This window comes from Gracilinanus agilis, chromosome 5 (assembly GCF_016433145.1).
Source record: "Gracilinanus agilis isolate LMUSP501 chromosome 5, AgileGrace, whole genome shotgun sequence".
NCBI lineage: Eukaryota > Metazoa > Chordata > Mammalia > Didelphimorphia > Didelphidae > Gracilinanus > Gracilinanus agilis.
This window is the reverse complement of record NC_058134.1, coordinates 9,281,014-9,301,761: the sequence shown is the minus strand read 5'-3', so window position 1 is coordinate 9,301,761 and position 20,748 is coordinate 9,281,014. Positions and strand designations below refer to the sequence as shown.

The following is a 20,748-nucleotide window of genomic DNA, read 5'->3' as shown; positions in this document are numbered from 1 at the left end:
TTCCCTCCTATTTTCCTGTGGAATAAAATGCATTTCTCTACCTGTATGTGCGTATGTTGTCTTGGGTCAGATGGCTGCTCCTTCTGATCCTACCTTCTATTTGTCCTGATGACTCCTTGTGTACCCCGATTTTCCCTAACCTCCCCCTTCCCTTTCTAATCTCCGAATGTAGACAAGAACCACTCCAGGACCTTGTCCAATTATATTCCCTTTGGGACTGTTGCTGACAGGAATTTAATTTAATTTAATCAATATTTTGCCCTTTTGGAGCCTCTGTTTGAGCTTCAGGGTTCCGAGGCAGCTCTGGTCTTCTCATCAGGAAGTCCTCCCTGTCATCAAAGGTCCGTTTTTCTCTTATAGGGTTAGTCTTGATTGTTTAAGGAGGCTCTTCTTGGGTGTAAGCCTGATTGAGGCTCTGCCTTTTGGGATTCTTCATTCTAAGCCCTTCGAAGGGAAGCTGTGCATGGGGTGCCATCCTGACTGGCTCCCCAGTCCCTGAGTTCTTCCTTTCTAGAAGTTGGCAAGATTTTTCACTTGACCTGAAAGTGCTCATACTCCTGTGAGTTTTTGCTTTGAGGTGGACTCTTTCTCTTCTCATGTTGCCCTTGGCTTCCAAGAGAGCACTGGGCAGTTTTTTTAAGATGGGTGTCAAGTCTCTTTATGGGGGGATAGCCTTGAGCCAGTCCAGAGATTCTGAAGCATTTTTCTCTTTATCTGTTTTCCAAGCCAGTTGTTTTTGCTACAAAACATCTCACAGTTTCTTCTCTTTTGTCAGTCTTCCGGCTGCCTTACTATTTCTTGCTGCCTCACTGATCTCTATTTAGTACATTCTACTTTTCAGGAAGTTTGTTGCAAAGGTTTGGTAGCTCTTATGCCATGCTACTAATCTCTTTTCCAATTCCTTCTCCCACACTTCAACTTCTCTAATTTTTCCCCTAGGGTTCATATTCCATTGATTTAAAACATTTTCAACATTTTTTTTTTTTTGCTTCATCTCTTCTAAGAATTCTAGTTGAATTCAGGCCCAAACTATGTTTTTCTTTGCAGATTTGCTTATTGAGGGCTCTGTCATTAGCATTGGCCATGGTAACTGTTATAAGTAAGAGTAGATTAGCTAGTGATTAGGAATTAAATACATAGCAGGAAGGAGCTGGAGCTGGGAATTTCAGGTTGGAATGAAGGAGGAGGAAGTCTGTCTGGGCCCTGAGTGTGGACTCCATTAGTGGTGGGCAAAACTGTTGCCAGCCTGGGAGACCTCAGAGCAAAGGACACCCTGCTTCCTGATTTCCCCTGGGATCCTGTGTGGTGTGGCATCTAGCAAAAGGACAAATCTACGGAGCCAAGAGAAGAGGAGAAGTTTGAAAACTGGAGGACAGTGCTTCAAGCAGAACCCTCTCTACCTGGTACCTGAGATCATCTTGACTCCTGGCATCCAGAGATCATCACTGGATTGCAGTGAGAATCCCAAAGCCACAAAGTCCTAGCTGTACTCAAGCCTGGCAGGTTCCAGGTTTAAGTAGAATAAGTCCTCCCATTGCCCTGTGGTTTTATCCTTTAGATTTTAAGTGTAGAAATCCTTTCCCACCTTTTAGTCTAACATAATTAAAGCTGTTAAGTCCCTTTTACCTTGTTAGCCTGTTACTATACTCTGGTCTAGTGGAAGCTGGGTGACAGTTAAGATCAACTGCCATTCCTGTGGAGATCCAGTAAACTCTGGTCTCTTCACCCTGGTCCAGGCTCTCATAAATCCTAGAGTGTGATCCCACAAACCACTTAGTTTATTGTAATATCCCTGGTGACCCCATTACCTCACTTATATTTTCCTACATAACGGCCATTGAGGGTGGTCCTTTGGGGGAAGCTGGTGCATCCTTCCAGGCTATTTCCTGACTTCTGATCTGCTGGTAGGACCAGGCTCCATCCCCTTTGGGAACAAAGGTCTGGCTCATCCCGGGGTTGCTTTCTTAGGATATTGGATGCTCTCAGGGGCTCAACAGCTGTCCTTGCTCAGGATCCAGGCCAGGTCCTGTGGCCATTCCCTAGCCCCAAATGCCACCCTGTACCTCCAGCTCTCCTCGCCTCCTCAGCAGTTTGAAACATAGGCGTGGGGGCCAGAGCTGACAGGAGGCACTGCCCTGGGAAGATCTGCATCTTCCTCTTTGCCTGGCTTCACAATCTCTCCCCGGAGGGGGAAGACTCCATGAGACCCTTTGCTCTTGCCAGACCCCATCCTCAGGGTCTGGGACTTCTTAGATTCCCTACACTGACTAGGGTCAGCAAAGTGACCCACTGCCACTTTTTCTGTCATGCTTTTGTCTGGGGTGTTTCTAGATCTGCCTGAAAAAAGGCTTTCGGGGTTGGGGAAGGCATAATCCCTTCTGTCATGGCTCTACCCTCATGACTTACAGCTTTAATTCCTTGAAAATGGCATTCTGTGCTAGTAGTGGACATGCATATATAGGTCAGCATGGCCTGTGTCCTCGATAAAAATACCCCATTGGGTCCCATCCTCCTATTCCTCTCAAGGCCAAGTGCTAAGGACACAAAGGAAGCCCTTATATTATGGGATGGTGATCTGATCTGTCTTCCTAAACATCAGAAATGCTTCCAGGCCCGCCTGGGATCCAGCTTCTAACCCCGGCAGGCCCCTCAAAGCCTCCCTGGGCCTCCACAAATGCCAAGAAGACAAAAGCTGGAGCCTCCTCACCAGGAGGCCCCAAGTCAGAGAAATCACTGATCCAGGCCCCTGAAAGAGGGGAGATGCTGAGGAGACCTCTTGGCTCCATGGTCCTCGGGAGCTGGGCCCAGAGAAAGGAAAAAGAGAAATCACATTGAGAGGAAACTTGGACGCTTCACAAATAAAATTCAGGTTACACTGAAGGAGGGGAACAAGGTCTCTTCCTGGGTAAAGGCCAGAGCAGAGGTCAGGTGGGCAGTGACCATACATACCTGCCCTTAGATCCCACCACCTTGGAAGCCCCCCAAACCTGCAGATGGTGAGAATGGCTTGAGGCCTGGGGCCGTGCCCCTCTTCCCTGGGAGCAGAGATTACCTTTAACAAAGTTTAAAGCCAAGAAATAGGCTAGAAAAGGGAGCAAACGAACAAACTGAAAGAACCCAACTAGAACACATCACTGTATTGATAGGGAAAGTCAAGGTACAAACCCAGAAGACAACACTGCCAAAAAGGCTACAAACAAAACCTCAAAGAAAAATGTGAATTCCAACAAGAATTCCTACAAGAACTCAAAAAGGATAATAAAAATCAAGGATGAGAGGCAGAGGAAAAACTGAGAAAAGAAATGAATGATGCAAGAAAATTATGAAAAGAGAGTCAACAGTTTGGTAAAAGAGGCAGAAAAATCCACTGAAGAGAAGAATTACTTAAGAGCAAAACTGAATAACTGGAAAAAGAGGTACAAAAGTTCAATGAATTGGGCAAGTGGAAGCTAATGATTCCAGGAGACATTAAGATCAAAAGAATGAAAAACTAGAAGAAAATGTGAAATCTGGCCCTGGAAAAACAAATGACCTGGAAAATAGATCCAGAAAAGATAATTAAAGAATTATTGGACTAAATCATGATCAATGAAAGAGTCCAGATATCCTGTTTCAAGACATTATTAAGGAAATAGTCCTTGATAGTCCCAAACTGCAGCATAAAACAGACATTGAAAGAATCCAGAAAGCGATCCCAAATGAAAACTCCCAGGAATATTACAGTCAAATTCCAGAGCTCCCAGGTCATGGAGGAAATACTGCAAGCAGCCAGAAAGAAACAATTCAAATTATCACGAGGCTAGTTGAGATAACACAAGATCTATGTAGCATCTATACTACATAAAATGTATCAAGGACTGGAGGGCTATGAATGTGATGTTCTGGAAGGTACAGGAACAAGGAGCAAAATCAAGAATATCTTATCCAGCAAAACTGAGTATATTCCTTTCAGGGGAAAAATGGATATTCAATGAAATGGAGAATTTTCAAACATTCCTGTTGCAAATATATCAGTGCTAAAAAGGAAAATGTGACTTTCAAATAGAAGGCCCAAGAGAAGCACAAAAAGGTAACCTAAAAGCGAAATTAGAAGGGCTGCTTACATTCCTAAGTGGGAAGAGGACACTTGGAACATCTAAGGAGGATGACGGCCTGGGGGCAAGATGACTATAATGGGATGATTTCAAAAATATAAAATTAAGGAAGGAAAGAGGGAATGCCTGGGAGAAGGAAGGAGAGAGGGGACAAGTGGGAAAATATCTCACATAAAAGCAGTTTAATAAAAAGGAGGAAAAGCTTTTACAGTGGAGGGAAGATGGGGAAGGTGGGTAACACTCAAACCTTCCTCTCATCTGAAATGGTTCCCAAAGGGAAGAGCATGCTCTCTGCTGGCCACAGGAATCTGTCTGACCCTCTAGGGGGCAGGAAGGGGAGAAGGGGGCGCTAACAGAAGGGAGGAGAGTCCATAAGAGAGGTCACCAGCAGAACCAAACCATCTAAGGAGGATGAGGAGGCGATGGATTGAGCCACACTCCAGCAGTCCTTGGGGGAATCTGTCACTAAATGCTGACAGCAGTAAAATGGAGAGGGAGCAGGCCAATCATCAGGCACACAAGTGAAAAAACTAAAAAAAGAATGAATTAAAAATTCCCCAATACACACCAAATTGGAAATTCTGAAAAAAAATCCATGCCATGACTGATAAAACTGAAGACAACCATTTATTTTACTGTTAATAGACCAATAAATTAAAGGGTGAGCCTGAGGCGCCCTCTCAAAAGAAAGGGGGAAAGCCACTCCCCTCCCCCTCACCTGGAGCAGGAGCTCCCCCTCCTGCAAGCGCAGACCATCCTGGAACTCGCTGCCACCACTGCCGCCTCCACCGCTGCTGCTGCTCTCACGATTTCCATTCCTGTCCGCCTGGGGAGATTTTAATGCCACTGAGAAGAGGGGAAAAGGAGACGGGGTTAGCGAGCTGTCGCTGGCTGGTGTGTTTACCAGGGTGGAGAGGACCTTTTCCACCTCCACCCCCTCTTTGGGGCGCCACAGCAACATCCCAGACAGAGTCAGGGAGACCCAAGATCAAACAGCGTCAGGCACCTGCTAGCGGAGGGAGCCTGGGCGAGTCTCTCACCCCTGCCTCAGTTTCCTCCTCTGTAAAATAGGGCTAATAAGGGCACCTCTGAAGGGTTATTGTGCGGATGAAGTGAGAGAATATTAGTAAAGTGACTGGCGCAGAGCCCGGCATGCAGCAAGAGCTGCATGAAGCTGGTGATTCCTACTACGGCTCATCCTCTTTCTGGCCACAAACTCCTGTGACGTCATCGGCTCCCAGGAAATGAGACTTACAGCAATGGATCCTCCCCTCCTCAGGCTCTTTGCTCAAACCCGGGGCCCTGCTGCAGCTCCCAGGCCTTGGACCCACCCTCCTGGGCAGCCCAGCAGCAGCCGAGCCCCATCCATGGGACGTCCCCTCCCCCCTCCCCCGGCTCCACAAAACAAGCTGCTCCCTTTGCCTTGGCGCCCCCCCCCGCCCGTTCCCGCTCCCATGCCGCGACCTCGCGGATTCCATGTGACTCCCGCCGCGCGGCCTCGTCATCCCCGCCAGAAGGAGGTCCCACACCGGAATCAGTGTGGGCATCCCACACTCGCTGCAGTAGCCACGCCGCGGTGTGCAGACGGCCTTACGTGTTCCTCTGACTGATTTATTCCGGGTTTGCCCAGTGAAACGTGCACTGCCAGGGAGGCTGCCGCAGGACAGAGATGCCGCAGGGCAGGAGGGTGAGCACGTGTGGCCCCCGGCGGACACGGAGCTCCCGGAGGCCAGGAACGGCCTCTCCCTTCCTTTGAGCCCTGGCTTCATGGCGGCGTCTGGCCCAGAGCGGGCCCCTAGTAGCACAGGGTGGCTGGAGCCCCAGAGAAGCGAGTCTTTCTCCTGCTCTCCACCCTCCTAGGTAGGTGTTCCAGCTCTACCCTGAAGGGCTTCGGAGAAGGCCAATAAGGATGCACCGCAGAGGGCTCCCCTGCGCCGTCTTAGAGGCTCGACTCCGATAAAGTTCTGAATTCTATGAGACTCCAGTAGCCGTGAGCACCCACCAACAGGACATTTCTACAGTGGTCCATCCTGACCGCCTGGGGCAGCGAAGGGGCTCCCCTCCCAGAATAGAGAGCCAGGCCGGGAGCAGGCCCCAGACAAAGCCCTTGGGCCTTGCCGGGCCTCCATTTTCTGAGCATACAGATGACCGTCCTGTGGGAGGCCTTAAGAGAGGCCATGATCAGGGTGGCTCCCCGTCAGCCCCCGAGAAGAGCCATCCTCAAAGGGTCCGAGATCAGACAGAGATCCCCGCCGATGTCCCCATTCCTTCGGGCTGGTTCTGGGGCCTCAGGAGGCCTGAGAGGACGCCTGCTGTCTGGAATAGGGGATCTCCCTCACCAGCAACCCCAGCCACTACAGGGACGAGGAGGGGCCGTGAAAATGGCAGCAACAGAGGACCAGAAGCTCTTGAGGCGGGAGCGAACCCTGGAGTCCTCAGCCCTCTGGCTGGGGACGGGTACAGATCCCAATACAACTGCTGACTGCTGACTACACAGAGGAAAGGGCCGGCGCTTGTCGTGGCTAGGACGGGGGATGGAAAGAGCAGCCTGTCTGAGCTCCTGAGGAGCCCTGGGCCCCTTCAGCGTTGCTCCCACAGGAAGCTCCAGGGGCAGCCAGCACATCCTGGCGAAGCTGCTTCTTTGCTCCCAGATCATCAGGCTCATTCCTGGCACCAGGACGACTCCTGGATGGCAGAAGCCCACAGCCGCCCCCCGGCCCCAGGAGAGCTGCCTGGCCTTTAGATCTAGAATGTTCTAGAAGCACTAGAGTTCTGCAGGGGGGTTTCTAGAGAATTAACCATTTTAAACTATGATTCCATGGAGAAGGGACTAGACCCAGGGCGGAGAAGAGCCGGATCCAGAGCCCCCTCTCCAGAGCTAGGGCTGACCCTGGGATCCAGGAGCAAAGAATCGGCTTTGCCAGGCCTTCCTGGCCTCATGGCTGATACTGAAACCATGACTCAGCAGCAGGTCCCAGCCCAGACGGGCCCCCAGCCTGGGAGACACCCTCAGAAGCAGCGGCAGTCGCCTCTCCAGAGTCCAGAGAACAAAGAGAAGGCAGGACGGCCAGAGAGCTGACACCCTCGTGATGGCATGAAGGAAATGAAAAGTGAAAATGAAAGCGAGTAAAAGGAAGCCAAAATGATCACCCCTAAAATCCCTCACTGATGATCCCCTAGAATGGGCTGCATCCATCAAGTCACAGAACGGCGCTGCTCCTGGGAATCTACAGCACCAGAACCATCCCAGTTACTCTGGGAGCCGATAATGCCGGGGGAGGGAGAGGGTCTTACCTGCCTGAGCCCAGATGCCCAGCGCAGGCCCAGATGCCCAGCGCAGGTCCAGATGCCCAGCGCAGGCCCAGATGCCTGGGTGCCCAGCACAGGCCCAGATGCCCAGCACAGGCCCAGATGTCCAGCCAGGCCCAGATGCCCGGGTACCCAGCACAGGCCTTCCTCTCCACAAAGAACTCTGAAGCCCACAAGCAGCGACTCCACAGACACTGGCTGCGGCTGTCTGACACGACTCTGCATGCTGTTTTGGCTGTGTTTAAAGCAGAAAAGGGACCCGGAGAGGCTGCCGTCAAGTATCCTTAACTTTCTTCTTCATGGCTCAGACCATCTCTTCTTTGGTTCTCTGTCCCTCACGACCGGCTCCCCGCATTTTCCCTCTGAAAGGTCCCAGGCGTAACTGGGCCTCAACCGTGGCCCGTGCCCTCACCTCTCGTCCCTCCGTCCTCCCCGCCTCAGTGATCTCACCGCTCACACAAACTCATCAGCCATCTTGATGCGGCTGCTCCCCATTGGACTGCTCCGGCCCTAACCTCTCTCCTGAACACCTCTAGGGGCTCCTGGTCCCCTGAAGTGGGCCTCACATTGGCAGATTAAACGGAGCCACCCACCCCCAAACTTCCCCTCCTCCCACCTTCTCTGTTCCTGCACAGGGCACCCCAGGCCTCTAGGCTCCCATCCCAGAGGACTCCTCCCTCTCTGGGCCCCCAGATCCAAGATGCTGCCCAAGCCTGTCAGGTTTCCTCTGTAGGCTCTCCTGAACGCACCCCTTGTCTCCTCTGATGCAGCCCCCTTCACCCACGCCCGGACAATCGCTGCTCACAGTCCCAGATCTGCCTCTCCTGACTAGGCACCCAGGCTACAGTCCAGCCATCACTTCTATCCCATTCAGGCTGAGCCTCTAGCTTCCTTCCAGGCCTGATGCAGGAAGGGATTGAGGCTCCTCTCAGTGAGAGGCCCTCGGCTGCTGCCCTCAGGGTTGGCACCAGAAGTCCAATTAGGGAGAACCAGGTTTGATTTGAACCAGAACAAAAGTGAGGTCACTGGATGCTAAATGCCTAATTATAGCTTCAATGCAGATCTTGGCCATTCGGCCACACGATGCCCAAGAACTGCTGGAAACAGCGACCCTGCGGTGCTGGTGAGTGGCGGGCATGGGCTGCCCAATGGACCTCACCACAGAAACGTTCTGGCCTTCCCATGACCCTCAGAGCCCCTGACGGTGTGGCTTGATGGAGGGAGCATCCCTGAGTGAGTTTAGTCTAGTGAGGAGGAGCAGAAGGATATTTTTAAACCTTCCACGTTTACATCTTTCACATACTTGAATTCCACGGCCATTTATGGGAGCCAGAACCAAGCGTCAGGGCCGGATGCAGTTTGGCCTCCCCATCAGGAGTCGGCCATGGTAGCAAAGCAGCGCCATCACCTCTCTTGGGTCTGGGCTGGCAGGGCCCTGCTCTACCTGGCACTTCATGGGCCCTTGGCACACACAGAGGCCCTGGCACCTCCCCTCTGCCTTGAACCCATGTCTTTTCTTCTCTGTCCCACCACCTCTGGCCACCCAGACCCCATTTTTGAAGCCCCCCGATGTGAATGCCTCCCGGTGCCTCCCACCCAGCCAGGTAAGGGCAGACCTTCCCCATTCCCCTCCAAAGGCCCTCTCTTCCCCAGCTCTGCCAATGGTGCCCGCAGATGCTGCCCCTGCGGGGATGAGCCTCTCCCGCTCTGTCCCCCAGGCCAGGGCCTGGACCCCCTGGTCACTCTCACTTCCATTCACTCCTCTCTCACCATATGGCTGGGTCAAACCCCGCTTTGTGCCGGGCCTGGGAATGTGCAGGGGCCTGGAGCTAGCAGAGAAATGCCCCTCTCTACATGGGAAATGGGAAAAACGGAAAGACGGACACAAAGCTGGGGGTTCCCAAACCCAGAATGACCCAGAGGGGAAACATTATGGAAAGGAGCAATGAGGCCGAGACCACTGGTTGGCAGCAAAGGGCCTTGAATGTCCAACAGAGGGCCTGACCCTTGATGCTAGAGCTTCTGGGGGAGTGCCATGACCAGAGACCCTGCTGGCAGACAGAAATGGGCACGACTGGCTTCCAGGCCGACTGGCATCACGGGGCCTCGCAGGCTTTTATAAATGGGCACAGCTCCTAACAGAAAGCAGAATGAGACCCGCTGGGGGTCTTTCTGAATGATGGCCCCTGGGGCAGGGGCTGCCACACTTCTTTCTTTCATCACTGGACTACAGGCCAGAGGGCACAGGCCACCCCATGGGGATACCAGCATCAGGGGTCTTCCTCTGGCCCAAGACCCGGGAGTGGAGGAGGCTTGCCGGCCCTGGCCCTAGCCCAGGCCCCTCTCCTTGGCCTTCCGAGTGAGCTCTTCCACAGGGCCCTTTAGGGGTTATTCTCTGGCCTAAGACCCAGGAGGGGAAGAGACTTGCTGGCCCAGGTGGAGCTGGGAGTCAGGGGGACCTGCGTGCAAAACCAGCCTCCTCGCTCACTGACACCTTTCTGAACCACACAGAGGTTTCAGTCTGGGATGGAATGAGGGGGGCTGAGAGACTGGCACCCCAAAAAACTTCAGAGCCCTTGAATTTCTGGTACTCCTTTGGGCTGAAGAAGGTCCACCCTGCGCCTCGGCGAGTCCAAGCTTTCTGCCTCCTGTGTGTTTGCCTGTCACAAGTGCTCTCACCCGTAGACTCTCACGGCCTTCTCGCCTGACTCAGGGATCCCAGTATGATGGATGTAGCCCTGCATCGAGGGGTGGGAGACCCTGGGCCCGGGACCCTGGCAGAGCTAACTACGGGTGCCATGACGGAGGCTCTGCTCCCCTCAAGGTCCGCCACGAGGAAAGCCCGAGGCCTGTGTTGCTCCAGAGGCATAATCAGGACCACAGCCTGGACGCCACGGGGAGACCCCTCAGACAAGCGGGCATCAGGGGAAGGGCGTCTGGATGGATGTTTACCCGGACACGGATGGCCTAGAGCGTCCCCTCCCATGACACCATCCTCGGCAGCCCCAGAGCCCCTCCCGGCCAGGCAAGACGGTGCATCCCTCAAAGCAGGCGCCCTTGGCTGAATCCCTTCTCCAGTTGGGTCCGGCCATCTCCCGAGGCCCCACGGCCTTCTCCACTTTTCTCCTTATCTTCAGGCCTGGGCCCGAGCCTGGCACAGAGCGAGCCTGCGTGACCACCTGTGGCCTGGCCTCACAGAAAGGACTCGGCCTAAAGCAGGCCCACGTGCCAGCTCACAAACTCGCCCCCCCCCCCCCCCCATGGGCTCTGTTCTCTGCCCCCGACGCCGCTCTGTCCCTAACCATCCCCAGACACTGGACACTGGACGCTGCTCTGTCCTTAACCATCCCTGGACACTGGACGCCGCTCTGTCCCTAACCACCCAGGCCGGGTCAGGACACGCCTCCTCCCAGCGCTGCAGCCACTCTCCAGCCTCCGCCCTCTTGGGGACAAGAACTTCCATGAGGGATCCGAATTCTCTCGGAACAACCCACCGCCTTGTTAGGCCTTGTTGGGCTTGTTAGACCCTACAAAGCTGGCGGTTCTGCTGAAGCAGGCCAGGCCTCCTGAAGCAGAGGACAAGGAGGAGGAGGAGGACGGGAGGCTGAAGGACAGGCAGGAGATTGGAGGGGCAGCGGTGGTTCAGACTCTCAGGGCCTCGAAGCCACGGCCAGTCCCAAAACTCACGCCAGGGGCAGGCTGGGAAGCCCCAAATACCCAGGGTGACTCGAACACCTGGCCAGTGGCCGGGCCCTGCCCCCTCCGTGGGGAACTCTGGGGCTGGAGTGGCCGCAGCCCTTTAAAGAAGCCGCTGGCCCTTCCCTGGTGACGCCTGTCCTTTCGGGCCCCAAATGTGCCTTCCACGGGGCCCGTCTTCATCTGTGGCCAGTCGCCCAGTTCTGATTCGGCCCGACCCCGGTGCCATCTTCCTTGGGCGCTTCCTGCACAGGTCCGCTCTGCTGTGTGCCGTGGGGAGCCAACGAGGCTCCTCCCTGATTCTGGACCCCGAAGCTCTGGCCACTGAGTGGAAGTCCTGCAGCTTCTTCCAAGAAGGGAAGACTTGTTGGGTCCTGGGAGGGTCAGCCACCCAGTGCTTAGCCAGGCCAGGCCAGATGCTTCATGGCCACGGTCTGAGTCTGGCGTGTCACAGACGGAGAACAGACAGAATCCAGGTCTGTGAGAGCCTGTAGAGAGAGGATGGGCCAGAGGGCTTCTGGGTTACGAAGAGTCAACCAAACGGAGGCCAGGAACAAGAAGGAGAGACACCAGCGCTGCCAGGGAGGAGCCTGGCCGGAGCCAGGAGGCCAGGACGAGAAGCCGGACCTGCAGGGCAGGACAAGGGACTCCCAGGGGAGAGAAGCCCCTCTACTAGGCATGGTGGCAGCTCCTCTAGCGCTCAGCCTTTGGGGCCTGGAGCCCTGTGCCTGGCCGGTCACCATAGCCAGGACCTGTCAGAGGCAGGATTGGAACCCGGCTCTACCAACCCTGAGCCAGCCCTCCATCACTGGCACCCCCCTGCCCAGCTGAGATATACCTGATGGCCAGCTTGGAGCCTGAACCCCAAATCAGAGACCAAGAGAAATGGAATGGAAACAAGTGGGGAAAGTCTAGAGATTTTCCTTCCTTTTTGTGAAACTGTTGTATGAATGTCTCTCTCCTCCCTTCTTCTCCCTCTGCCTCTGTCTCTCTCCCTCTGTGTGCGTGTCTCTGCTCTCTGTGTCTGTCTGTCTCTGTTTCTGTCTGTGTTCTCTGTCTCTCTGTCTTTCTCTGTGGCTCTCTGTCTCTGTGTCTGTCTCTGTCTCTCTGGGTCTCTGTCTCTGTCTCTCTGTCTCTGTGACTGTGTCTGTCTGTGTCTCTCTCACTCCTCCTCCATGTACCGGTCATACAGATGTAAGGACGTCGATGTCTTTCTGTCATGAGTCGATGCTGGCAAGTGCTGCATTTTGGGGCTACAGACAGGGCTTCTCCCTTCTCTGATGTCCCCACAGCTTGCTGGGGGGCCTCAGGGTGTCCCCTGAATCCTGGGAAGCTCCTCGAGTTCTCTGGGACAGGTCTTGGCAGGGCCAGGAAGGAGCTCCAGCTCGTGTCTACACTAGGCCTGGCTGGGACTGTTTTATTGGAAGGATCTATTGTTCCAGCACAGCCGGGCTTCCTTTTCAGCAGGATCCCATGATGGCTCGTTTATACTTTGCTTTCCGCCGCGTCCCCTCGCACCCGCCTCGCATCCTGGCATCCTGTTATTCGTTGTATACTTCCCCTGCCTCCAGGCTCCGGCGCTGACCATCGGTACTCGCCAGTCCTCAGGCCTCTCCCCAGGGCAGGGCTTCTCCCGGTCCTCTAGTTCTGCCTCTGAGGTGGGGCTGGGCCAGAACCGGCTGTGCAGAGGCTGCAGCAGTCACGCTGACCCTGCCTCCTCCTCGCCAGGCTGACCCCCGTCCTGAGTGGTGAACACACGGCTGCCGGGAAGGGGAGTCCGGGCTCCGGCCCCTGGCTGCTCGCCTTCAGGACGGCCTCATGGACATGGGCATAGCACCTTCGTGCCCTCGCTAGCCTCTGGACTGCCCACACGCTGCTCCAGGGACACGGATTGAACAAGGAAGGGGCATGAGGGGCACCCACGGGGGGTGACACCGACTGGTAATCTTCGTCTGTAAATGCCCCCTCCGAGGTGCCTGGGACAGCTCTGATGCCAGCCCCCCCCTCTGCTCCCTGTCGCCTCTCAGGGCCATTCTGAGCTGCCTCATTGGGAATTCGGGCCCGTGCTGCAAAGGGCCCTCAATGGAAGCTCCCCCGACGGGGGCACAAGGCCTCGGGTGAAAACAAGGGAATCCCGGCAGAGCTGCCCTCGCCACCCGCAGCGGTCATCCCTGAGGCCTGAGAGCACCAGCCAATGGGCGGCACAAGCAAACGGGCAAGGCTGGAACAGAACCCAGAGCCAGACGACCTGTTGGGGTCACACACAGGTGAGCGCCCGCCCCAACGGCCAGAGCAGCGTCCGCTCCTGACACCCCTCCGGGAACGAGAACCGGCGCTCGGAGTCGGGAGACGCAGGCCGAGCCTTTGGTGTACGTTTTCTCACCTAGAAGCCAAGTGCAATCCTGCCCCCACTTTACTGATGAAGAAACTGAGGCTGTCAGGGGTTAACCAGCTAGTTGGGAGTGAGGGGATGGACTGTAACCCCAAGTGGGCCGGACGCCTCGTCCTCTGTCGCAAAGCCTCCCCGAAACCAGGGCCACAGCCACAAACAGGGCTCGGTGAGAAAGCCCTGAGTGCAGATCCAACTGGCTAGATGTTATCAGGGTAATCGATCTGTCTGTCTGTCAGTCTGTCTGTCTAACTGCCTGTCTACCTATGTGTCTCTTCCTGTATCTCTGTGTAGGCCTGTCTGTCCATCCAGAGGGGTGTGTGTGTGTGTGTGTGTGTGTGTGTGTGTGTGTGTGTGCGTGTGCGCGCGCAGGATGGGCAGTCAGTGAAGATTCTGCCCAGCTGAGAGGGACTCGCAGGAGGACACGCCTGACCGACGCTTTTCAGGCTTGGGACATTCTTCACTTCAGCGCCGCCTCCGGTTAAATATGTGAGGCTGGAAAATCGATTTGGGGAGTCCGAGGGCCCTTGGCTGGGGGCCGCCCTGTGGCCTGTGCCCGGAGGCTGATGGGGGGTTCTTTTTAAAATGTGAAGGCCCCCCCTTGAGGAGCGAGTGTAGACAGAGCCACCCTCCCGCGACTCACCTTCGAAGAAGCTCTTGGCCCGCAGGTAGCTGACGCTGAGCCGCAGCACGGACAGCTTGTCCAGCTTGGAGATGACGTCCTGGGGGAAGGGCAGCAGGCTGGCCAGCCGGTCCAGCTCGGTGTTCAGCCGGTCTCGGTGCCTCTTTGAAGGGTTGGACTTGACTCCTTCCAAGGGGACCGGCTTTACTCTGGGGGAGGACACACACACAGACAGACGTCAACAAGGCCTCGACTGCTCCTGCCTTTCCCTGCCGCAGGCCCGTCTGCCCATGGAGAGCCCCTGCTAGGCCGTGAGAGGCTCTCCTCTGGGAGGCCGGCCTTGGGGCAGCCTCGGGAGAGCCTGTGGCGGAGACCCCTGAAGTCTTCGGGCACACGCGGGGCCCAAAGGCGCAGGCCACCCGCTCCCCTTCCTGCCTGGAATGGCGGAACGAAAGCTTTGGTTCCTCCTGAAGAATGAGAGGCCCGAGGAGGCAAACAGGACGGAAGCGGGGAAGGCCTGGCAAACCCCAAAACCCCACTGCTCAGAGGCTCCACATGGGCCGGACGGCCTGCCCATCGAGAGCCACTCCATCAGGAAGGCCGAGAGCTGCGGCCCACCCCCTCTAGCTGCTGCTGGACAGAAGTGGGGCCTCTCAGGCTCTCTGACCCAGTGGGAAACCCCTCCAGACGTCCCTACTTGGTCCTAGCACAGCCCGATGAAACTGGGGTGGGCGGATGGACAGATGGATGGGTGGATAGACAGACGGATGGGCGGATGGACGGACAGCTGGACGGACGGGCAGACGGATGGCAATGTGAAGCGAGCAGGCACTTGGGGGTGAGAGACGGAGGGAGGGAAATCATTGTTCTCACACATGTCACTGAAACAAGGTGGCGCCACTCTGGCTACTCTGGGTGTGAAGTGGGGCACGTACTGCCAAACTCAAATTCCATTCATAGATTGTTGTTGTTTTTTTTAAATCTTTACTGGAGGAACAGTGAGAAGGCTCAGTGGACGGAGAGCCAAGCCTAAAGAAGGGAGGTTCTGGGTTCAAATTTGACCTTAGACACTTCCTAGCTGGGTGACCTTGGACAGGTCACTTATCCCCCTCTGCGGATTTAAAATAATATTTTTGCTGGCTAAGGATTAAAGTCAGATCGACTCAAAAATAAAGCTCATGCTGAGAACCAAAGCCATCCACCTCATTTAAAAATTCCAAAGCACTGCGCCATCTTTTACTTGGCCGGCGCCATGCCGTCATTGGGGCTTTCCCAGCACTTGGCTGCTTATAAAAGGGCGTCCGGGCCCAGCAGCCCTCGGAGCACATGGTACAACCGTCGGGCGCTTCCTGGGGCCGCGTAGCCGGGCAGGAAGATGCACCCAAACTCTGAGGAGAGCAAAAAGACTTCTGTTTGCCGCCATGCCAAGAATCAGTCCCTATTGGTGGCAGATGGCACAGGGTGATGCCAGTCTGAAGTGGGCAGCCCGGGTTGAGCCTTTATGAGGCCGGCAGCTCTGCCCGGGCCCCCAGCCTCCAGGACCTCGGCTCTCCCTCTGCCTCCCCTGGGTACCCCAGAGCCCTGGAGGACGGCATCCTGCACAGGGCAAGTCCAGGTGCTGAGCCTGGTGCCGAGGCCCAGGAAACACAGGGATGAGTAATATGTTCCTGCTGGGATTCAGACGCGGAGACGGGAGGTTCGGGGTTCCAATCTGGCCTTCACTGGTTCCTGGACAAGTCACTTGACCCCTACCACCCAGCCCTCATTGATGGACGTCGATTCTGAGACAGAAGGTCAACGTCTTAAAAAAGAAATTAACTTTAAAAAGGAAAAATACAGAGCTGCTGGCCCAAAGGGGTTTCCAATCCGCCTGCCCTAAAGTGCCCAGTTCCCTGGCTGGATTCCTGTGTCCACAGTCAGGCCTGAGTCAGGCCGCCCTCTCCAGGGGCGCCCCCTTAGTGCACCGGGGCCCTGGAGGCCCACTGCCAGAGAGCTCCGTGCCCCTGAGGGCCTGGCACCCAGTGTGGGCATCCCCCACACAACAGCCCCGGAGTCTGATGGATAGCCATGTGGGCACGAGCCCCGACTCCTGGAGGGAGGGCAGCCTGCATCACTGAGCCCCTGGCACCAGAAAGGCTGGTGAATGCAGCAGGGCACACGAGCAGCACCCAGGACCGCTGGGGGGAGGTTGTCCTCTGCCCAAATCAGAGCCTCCTCCAGACCCTCAGGGGCTGCCCATCCCCAGGGGAATCTGCCTCCTGGCTCCCAGAGGCATGTCAGAGGGGTTTGACTCCCCTCCCCCACCCCCAATCAAGACAAGCGTTGGATTTTTTATTCATATGGCAAAGGCCTGATTGGAAGTCTGTGAATCTGGGTTTGAATCTCAGCGTTGCCACTTTCTGACTACTTGTGTGGCCTTCCAGCAAATGCCTGACCTCACTGGGTTCTCTTTTCTCACAATAAAGACTTGACGTCCCTTTTAGGTCCACATAGAACTAAGGCTCAGCCAGCCTGAGGGGAAACGTTGATTTAATTAGAGGATGAGGGCCCTCCTGGGTCTCAGGCTCCAAGGAAGAAGCGAGGCAGACGGAGATGCTGGAGTTTCTCTGCGCTCCTTCCGAAGTTCTTGTTCTCACTGGATCAGTGGGCAGGAGAGCAGCGCATCTCTTCGCCCACCAGAAGCACCCGTGTGTGCATCCGTGCACAGGAAGCATCGGGGAGAGATGGAGGAGGACCCGGAGCCCCGAAGGCTCGAGGCTCAGGAAGGTGTTGGGGCAGCCTGGGTTGTCGATTTGGCCTCAGGCAGCAGATTAGGTCGGAGCTCCCAAGTGGAAGCGCCAGCTCCAGCCTAGCCTCTTCCTGCCTCCTGTCTGATAAGGGGGTCCTCTGGGACACTCCCCGGAGCCGCAGCGGGGCTCCCCACGAAAGCTTTTCTGACACTAAAGAGCCGGTGTGGAGACGGAGGATCCCAGGCAGTCCTCACATTGTCCTGCCAACATAAAACCTCAAATACATAGAAATAAGCCCCAGATTGGTTATCCTGAAACCAAAAAACTGGAGAGTCTAAGCTGGGCAACAGGACAATGGAGGTGACTTCTGTGTCTGCAGGAACGAGCTAGCAGAGCCGGGAGGCTGAGGAGATCGGAAGTGGGGGCCCCCGGAAGGGCCCTGAGAGCCCTTGATTTTACGCAGGGGCCCAGCTGAGGGGCACCAGGGAGGCCAACCCCCAGCCCAGGAGGGCCCCACCACAGCCATCTTGTGCTCTGGGCTCCACACTGTCTTCCCATGAGGAACCTGGAAGGCTTAAAACGCCCTAATAAAGGGTTAGCACGAACACCAAGAAAATGGGTCTGAACACAAACACTTGGGCATTTTCTATGCTGGAGCAGAAGCTTGTTATGAAACATTCAAGTGGGCTGTCCAGGGAGGCTGGAGGAGAAACTCCATGTCGGGTCATCTTTAAAAATAGCCCCTGCCAGGCCCAGATGGCTCTGCTGGGGATCCAGTCTGAGGGCAGGGGATGGACTCCATGGGATGCTGGGATTCGGCTCCTTCCACAAGGGTCTGCTGTGCCCACTCTCAGGGCATCGTGGCAGGATCTGCTAATACCTCTGATCTTCCAGAGGCTGCTGGAGGGGTAGGTGTCTGGCCACTGGGGGGAGCTGACACTGTTCAGGGACCACAGCAGATGGCACATGGCAGGGCATCAGGAGCACAGAGAGAGGGCCCTCCCCCGCCCCAGGCCTCCCCTCCACTGGGCAGAGAAGGGCCCACAGGGCCACCATCCAAGCCCTAGCCCACTGGTTCCAAACCCGGAGCTCTGTCTGCTGTGCCCACATGGCTAGGAAGGGGCCAAGTAGATGCCGCCCTTCAGGCACAGTCCAGTGAAAGGTTCTCCTTGGCTTCTTCAGTGAAAGGGATGGCTGTCTATTAAGTCATACAGCTTTTCCAAAGAAGGGAGTTCCAGAGTTGGCTCCTCTCTATCCAAGGGAATGCCAGGTGCCCCCAGACGCTCTGGTGAGCCAAGCAGAGGGGCTTTCTTAAGGGGTCTGTTGGGCCATCCACCAACCACAAAACTTTCACCCCAAAAAAGAAAAACTCGGGGAAAGGATTTTCAGACTTAAGTGCTAAAAACTGTTGACCAAAGTTGGTCCAGTGTTAGGGATTTTCCCACAAGAATTCTGGTAGGGAGCGGGCCTCCTTCTTGTGTTTAATTGCCCGATGATTCACATTCATCCTTCAAATTAGAATAAAGTCAGTGGAATGAGTTATCTTCTCCCACCCCCAGTCCCTGTGCACTGGCCACTCAAGAACACTGACTTGGACAACTGGGGGCTTTTCTTGGCATATAAGCAGTGCCCAGACCCCACTCCTGCACCCAAAGGCTCCCTCACATACCAGGCCTCCTTCCCACGGCCCACACCAATCCCATGCCCACGGGTGGCCGGAAGGTATTTGTGTTATCAGAGATGGCCTGACTGTAGCAAACCATCAGAGATCAACAGCAAAGAAGTGGGAGAAAAGGAGGTGAAGTGGAAAGAGGGAAAAGTCCTTCCCTTGTCCCACTGCTCATCCTATTGGGGGCAGGATGGCAGGAAGTGGCCGAGATCAAAGATGGCTGTGGGAAACCTTCCCTTTTCTTTGGGGATCAAAGAGAAGCCACTTCAATCTTCTGCCCTCACTGTCCCTCGGATGGGCTAAGGAAGAGCCCACTCAACTGTCCGTCCTAGGAGTGGGCCACACAACCGGGCCATCTCCCAGAATTCAGGGGAAAACTCTGGCATTCTGTCTTCTTAAGAACCTTCACCAGGAGGGGCCCATTAGAGACCATTCTAGGAGGATCATCCCTAGTAGAAAATAGCCGGAGGATGGATGGGAACCTCGACTCCGAGCACATTTGCCATCTGCACTCTTAATCCAGAGGGGCCAGGCCTGCACACACAGCAGCATCCAAGCGCCCTGACTGGCTCTACGCTGCCCAAAGTGTCTCGGAGGAGGTGAAGGGCTCTCTTTCCGTGTTCCCAGGCTGCCCCTCCCAGGACTCCCAATGCAGGCAGGAAATCCCAGACACAGCAGCTAAGAGCGCCGTGCCAGGCACAGGGTCCCAAGCTGGGGCTGTCAGAGTCGGGGCACTTCATATGGTGATGCCGATTGGGATTTTTCAGGCAACCCAAGGAGGAAGGATCCCGGAGGCCTCCGAGGAACTCCCAGAAACCGAAGGGAGCGATTTCGTATTGAAAAACGTTCTCCTTCGAACTGCAGTTCGCTGCAGCCACTTCAAACAGTCCGCGGAGGCGGCGTCTGCTGGGATCCCCGAATGTTTACGCACAAGGCGCGCTTCCATTTTTACAGGCGGTTGTGAAATCCGCGGGGATTCCTGCGGGTCGATATTTCAAAACGTAGGTGCGCTGGTCGGGCTCGACCGCATAGCCAAGACGTGAACTTAATAAGATAAAGATAAACGAAAATAGGGATGCGGCGGGGCGGCCGAAGCGCCGCCAGCGGAGGAGAGATGCACTTTGTAAAAACTTGGCGAAGCGCTATCCGGGAACGGAGCAGTGGGGAGAGGAGGCCCGCAGCCCAGCCTGGGCTCCCGCCGGGAGCAGGTAACTCACCGGGACGGAAAGTACAAAGGGGCGGAGCCCTGCACGTCGGGCTTCTGAGAACTCCCGGGAACTCCGCTCCCCTCCAGACCCTCAAACCCGGAGGAGCCCTGAGCCTAGGACACCACCACAGATGGACGTCGAGAGTTTGCGGGGGTTAACCGAGAGAGAGAAGCTATTTCTGGGGGGGGGGGAGGGGGATTTTGTTATCCATAAAAAGATAGAACAGCCCCCCGCCACACACACTTCTGGGGGAGACTCCGCAGCTCTGGGTGTCCCCGGTGACGGATCCTCCAAGGCCACCCCGGAAGGGCAGGTCGCCCTGTCCGGAGTCCAGAGGCTGGGCTGGGGCAAAGAGTGGACAGGATGGGCGCCCCGGGATCACCGGTCCCAGGACTCGGTTCGATTCCCGCCCAGACCATCCCCCCAAGGGGCCCCCGGACAGATAGATGCGGGCGCACCCTCCCCCACCCTGCTCCTGCATTCTGGGGGACAGGAATCAGAATAAGAGGCTCCGCCCTGGACCCCAGACCGACCCCTCCCCTGGCTCTGACCCCTGATGGGCCAAGCGGGCCGCAGAGAGCCAGCCCGGGGGTCTCCTCCCCATCCCACGCCCCCGGCGCCCGCTGGGTTTCCTAGGAGGGAGCAGTGAGCTCGAACCGTCCCGCGCCTACACCGGCTTCTACGCTGGCGCCTCGGACCGTCCCTTCTTCCCTCCCTCAGTCCCGGGCGCTCTCTCCTTACGTTTTCTGCACGGGCTTCCTCCGCTTGCGGCTCGCGTAGGTGATGTGGGCACCGCCTGCTCCACTCATGACGGCGGTGGCGGCGGCTCCGGGTGCGGAGTGCGAGCTGCGCGCGAGGCCCCGGCGGGCGCAGGTGGCTCCAGGCGGGCGCGCGGCCGCAGGTGAGGAAGCAGTGGCGGCGGCAGGGCGAAGAGAAGGGTGGCCCAGCAGGGGTGCGGGCGCGCGCAGCGGGGGGGGGGTGGGAGGGAGGTGGCAGGGCGCAGGCGCACTAGCTCAGCTCCTGGGCCCCGCG

At 56.3% G+C, this 20,748-nt stretch overlaps 1 protein-coding gene across 1 annotated transcript in view; it reads right to left on the bottom strand.

Moving 5' to 3' along the window:
* AHR (aryl hydrocarbon receptor) overlaps positions 1 to 20,689 on the bottom strand; it is a 38,611-nt gene extending 17,922 nt beyond the window's left edge. The window contains exons 1-3 of the mRNA XM_044679920.1: positions 20,458 to 20,689; positions 14,132 to 14,319; positions 4,813 to 4,940 (exon numbers count right to left, since the gene is read on the bottom strand). Of these exons, the coding sequence (XP_044535855.1) occupies positions 4,813 to 4,940; positions 14,132 to 14,319; positions 20,458 to 20,525 (384 nt within the window). The 5' untranslated portion in view covers positions 20,526 to 20,689. The remainder of the gene's footprint in view (positions 1 to 4,812; positions 4,941 to 14,131; positions 14,320 to 20,457) is intronic.
* Between the last annotated feature and the right edge of the window lie 59 nt (positions 20,690 to 20,748).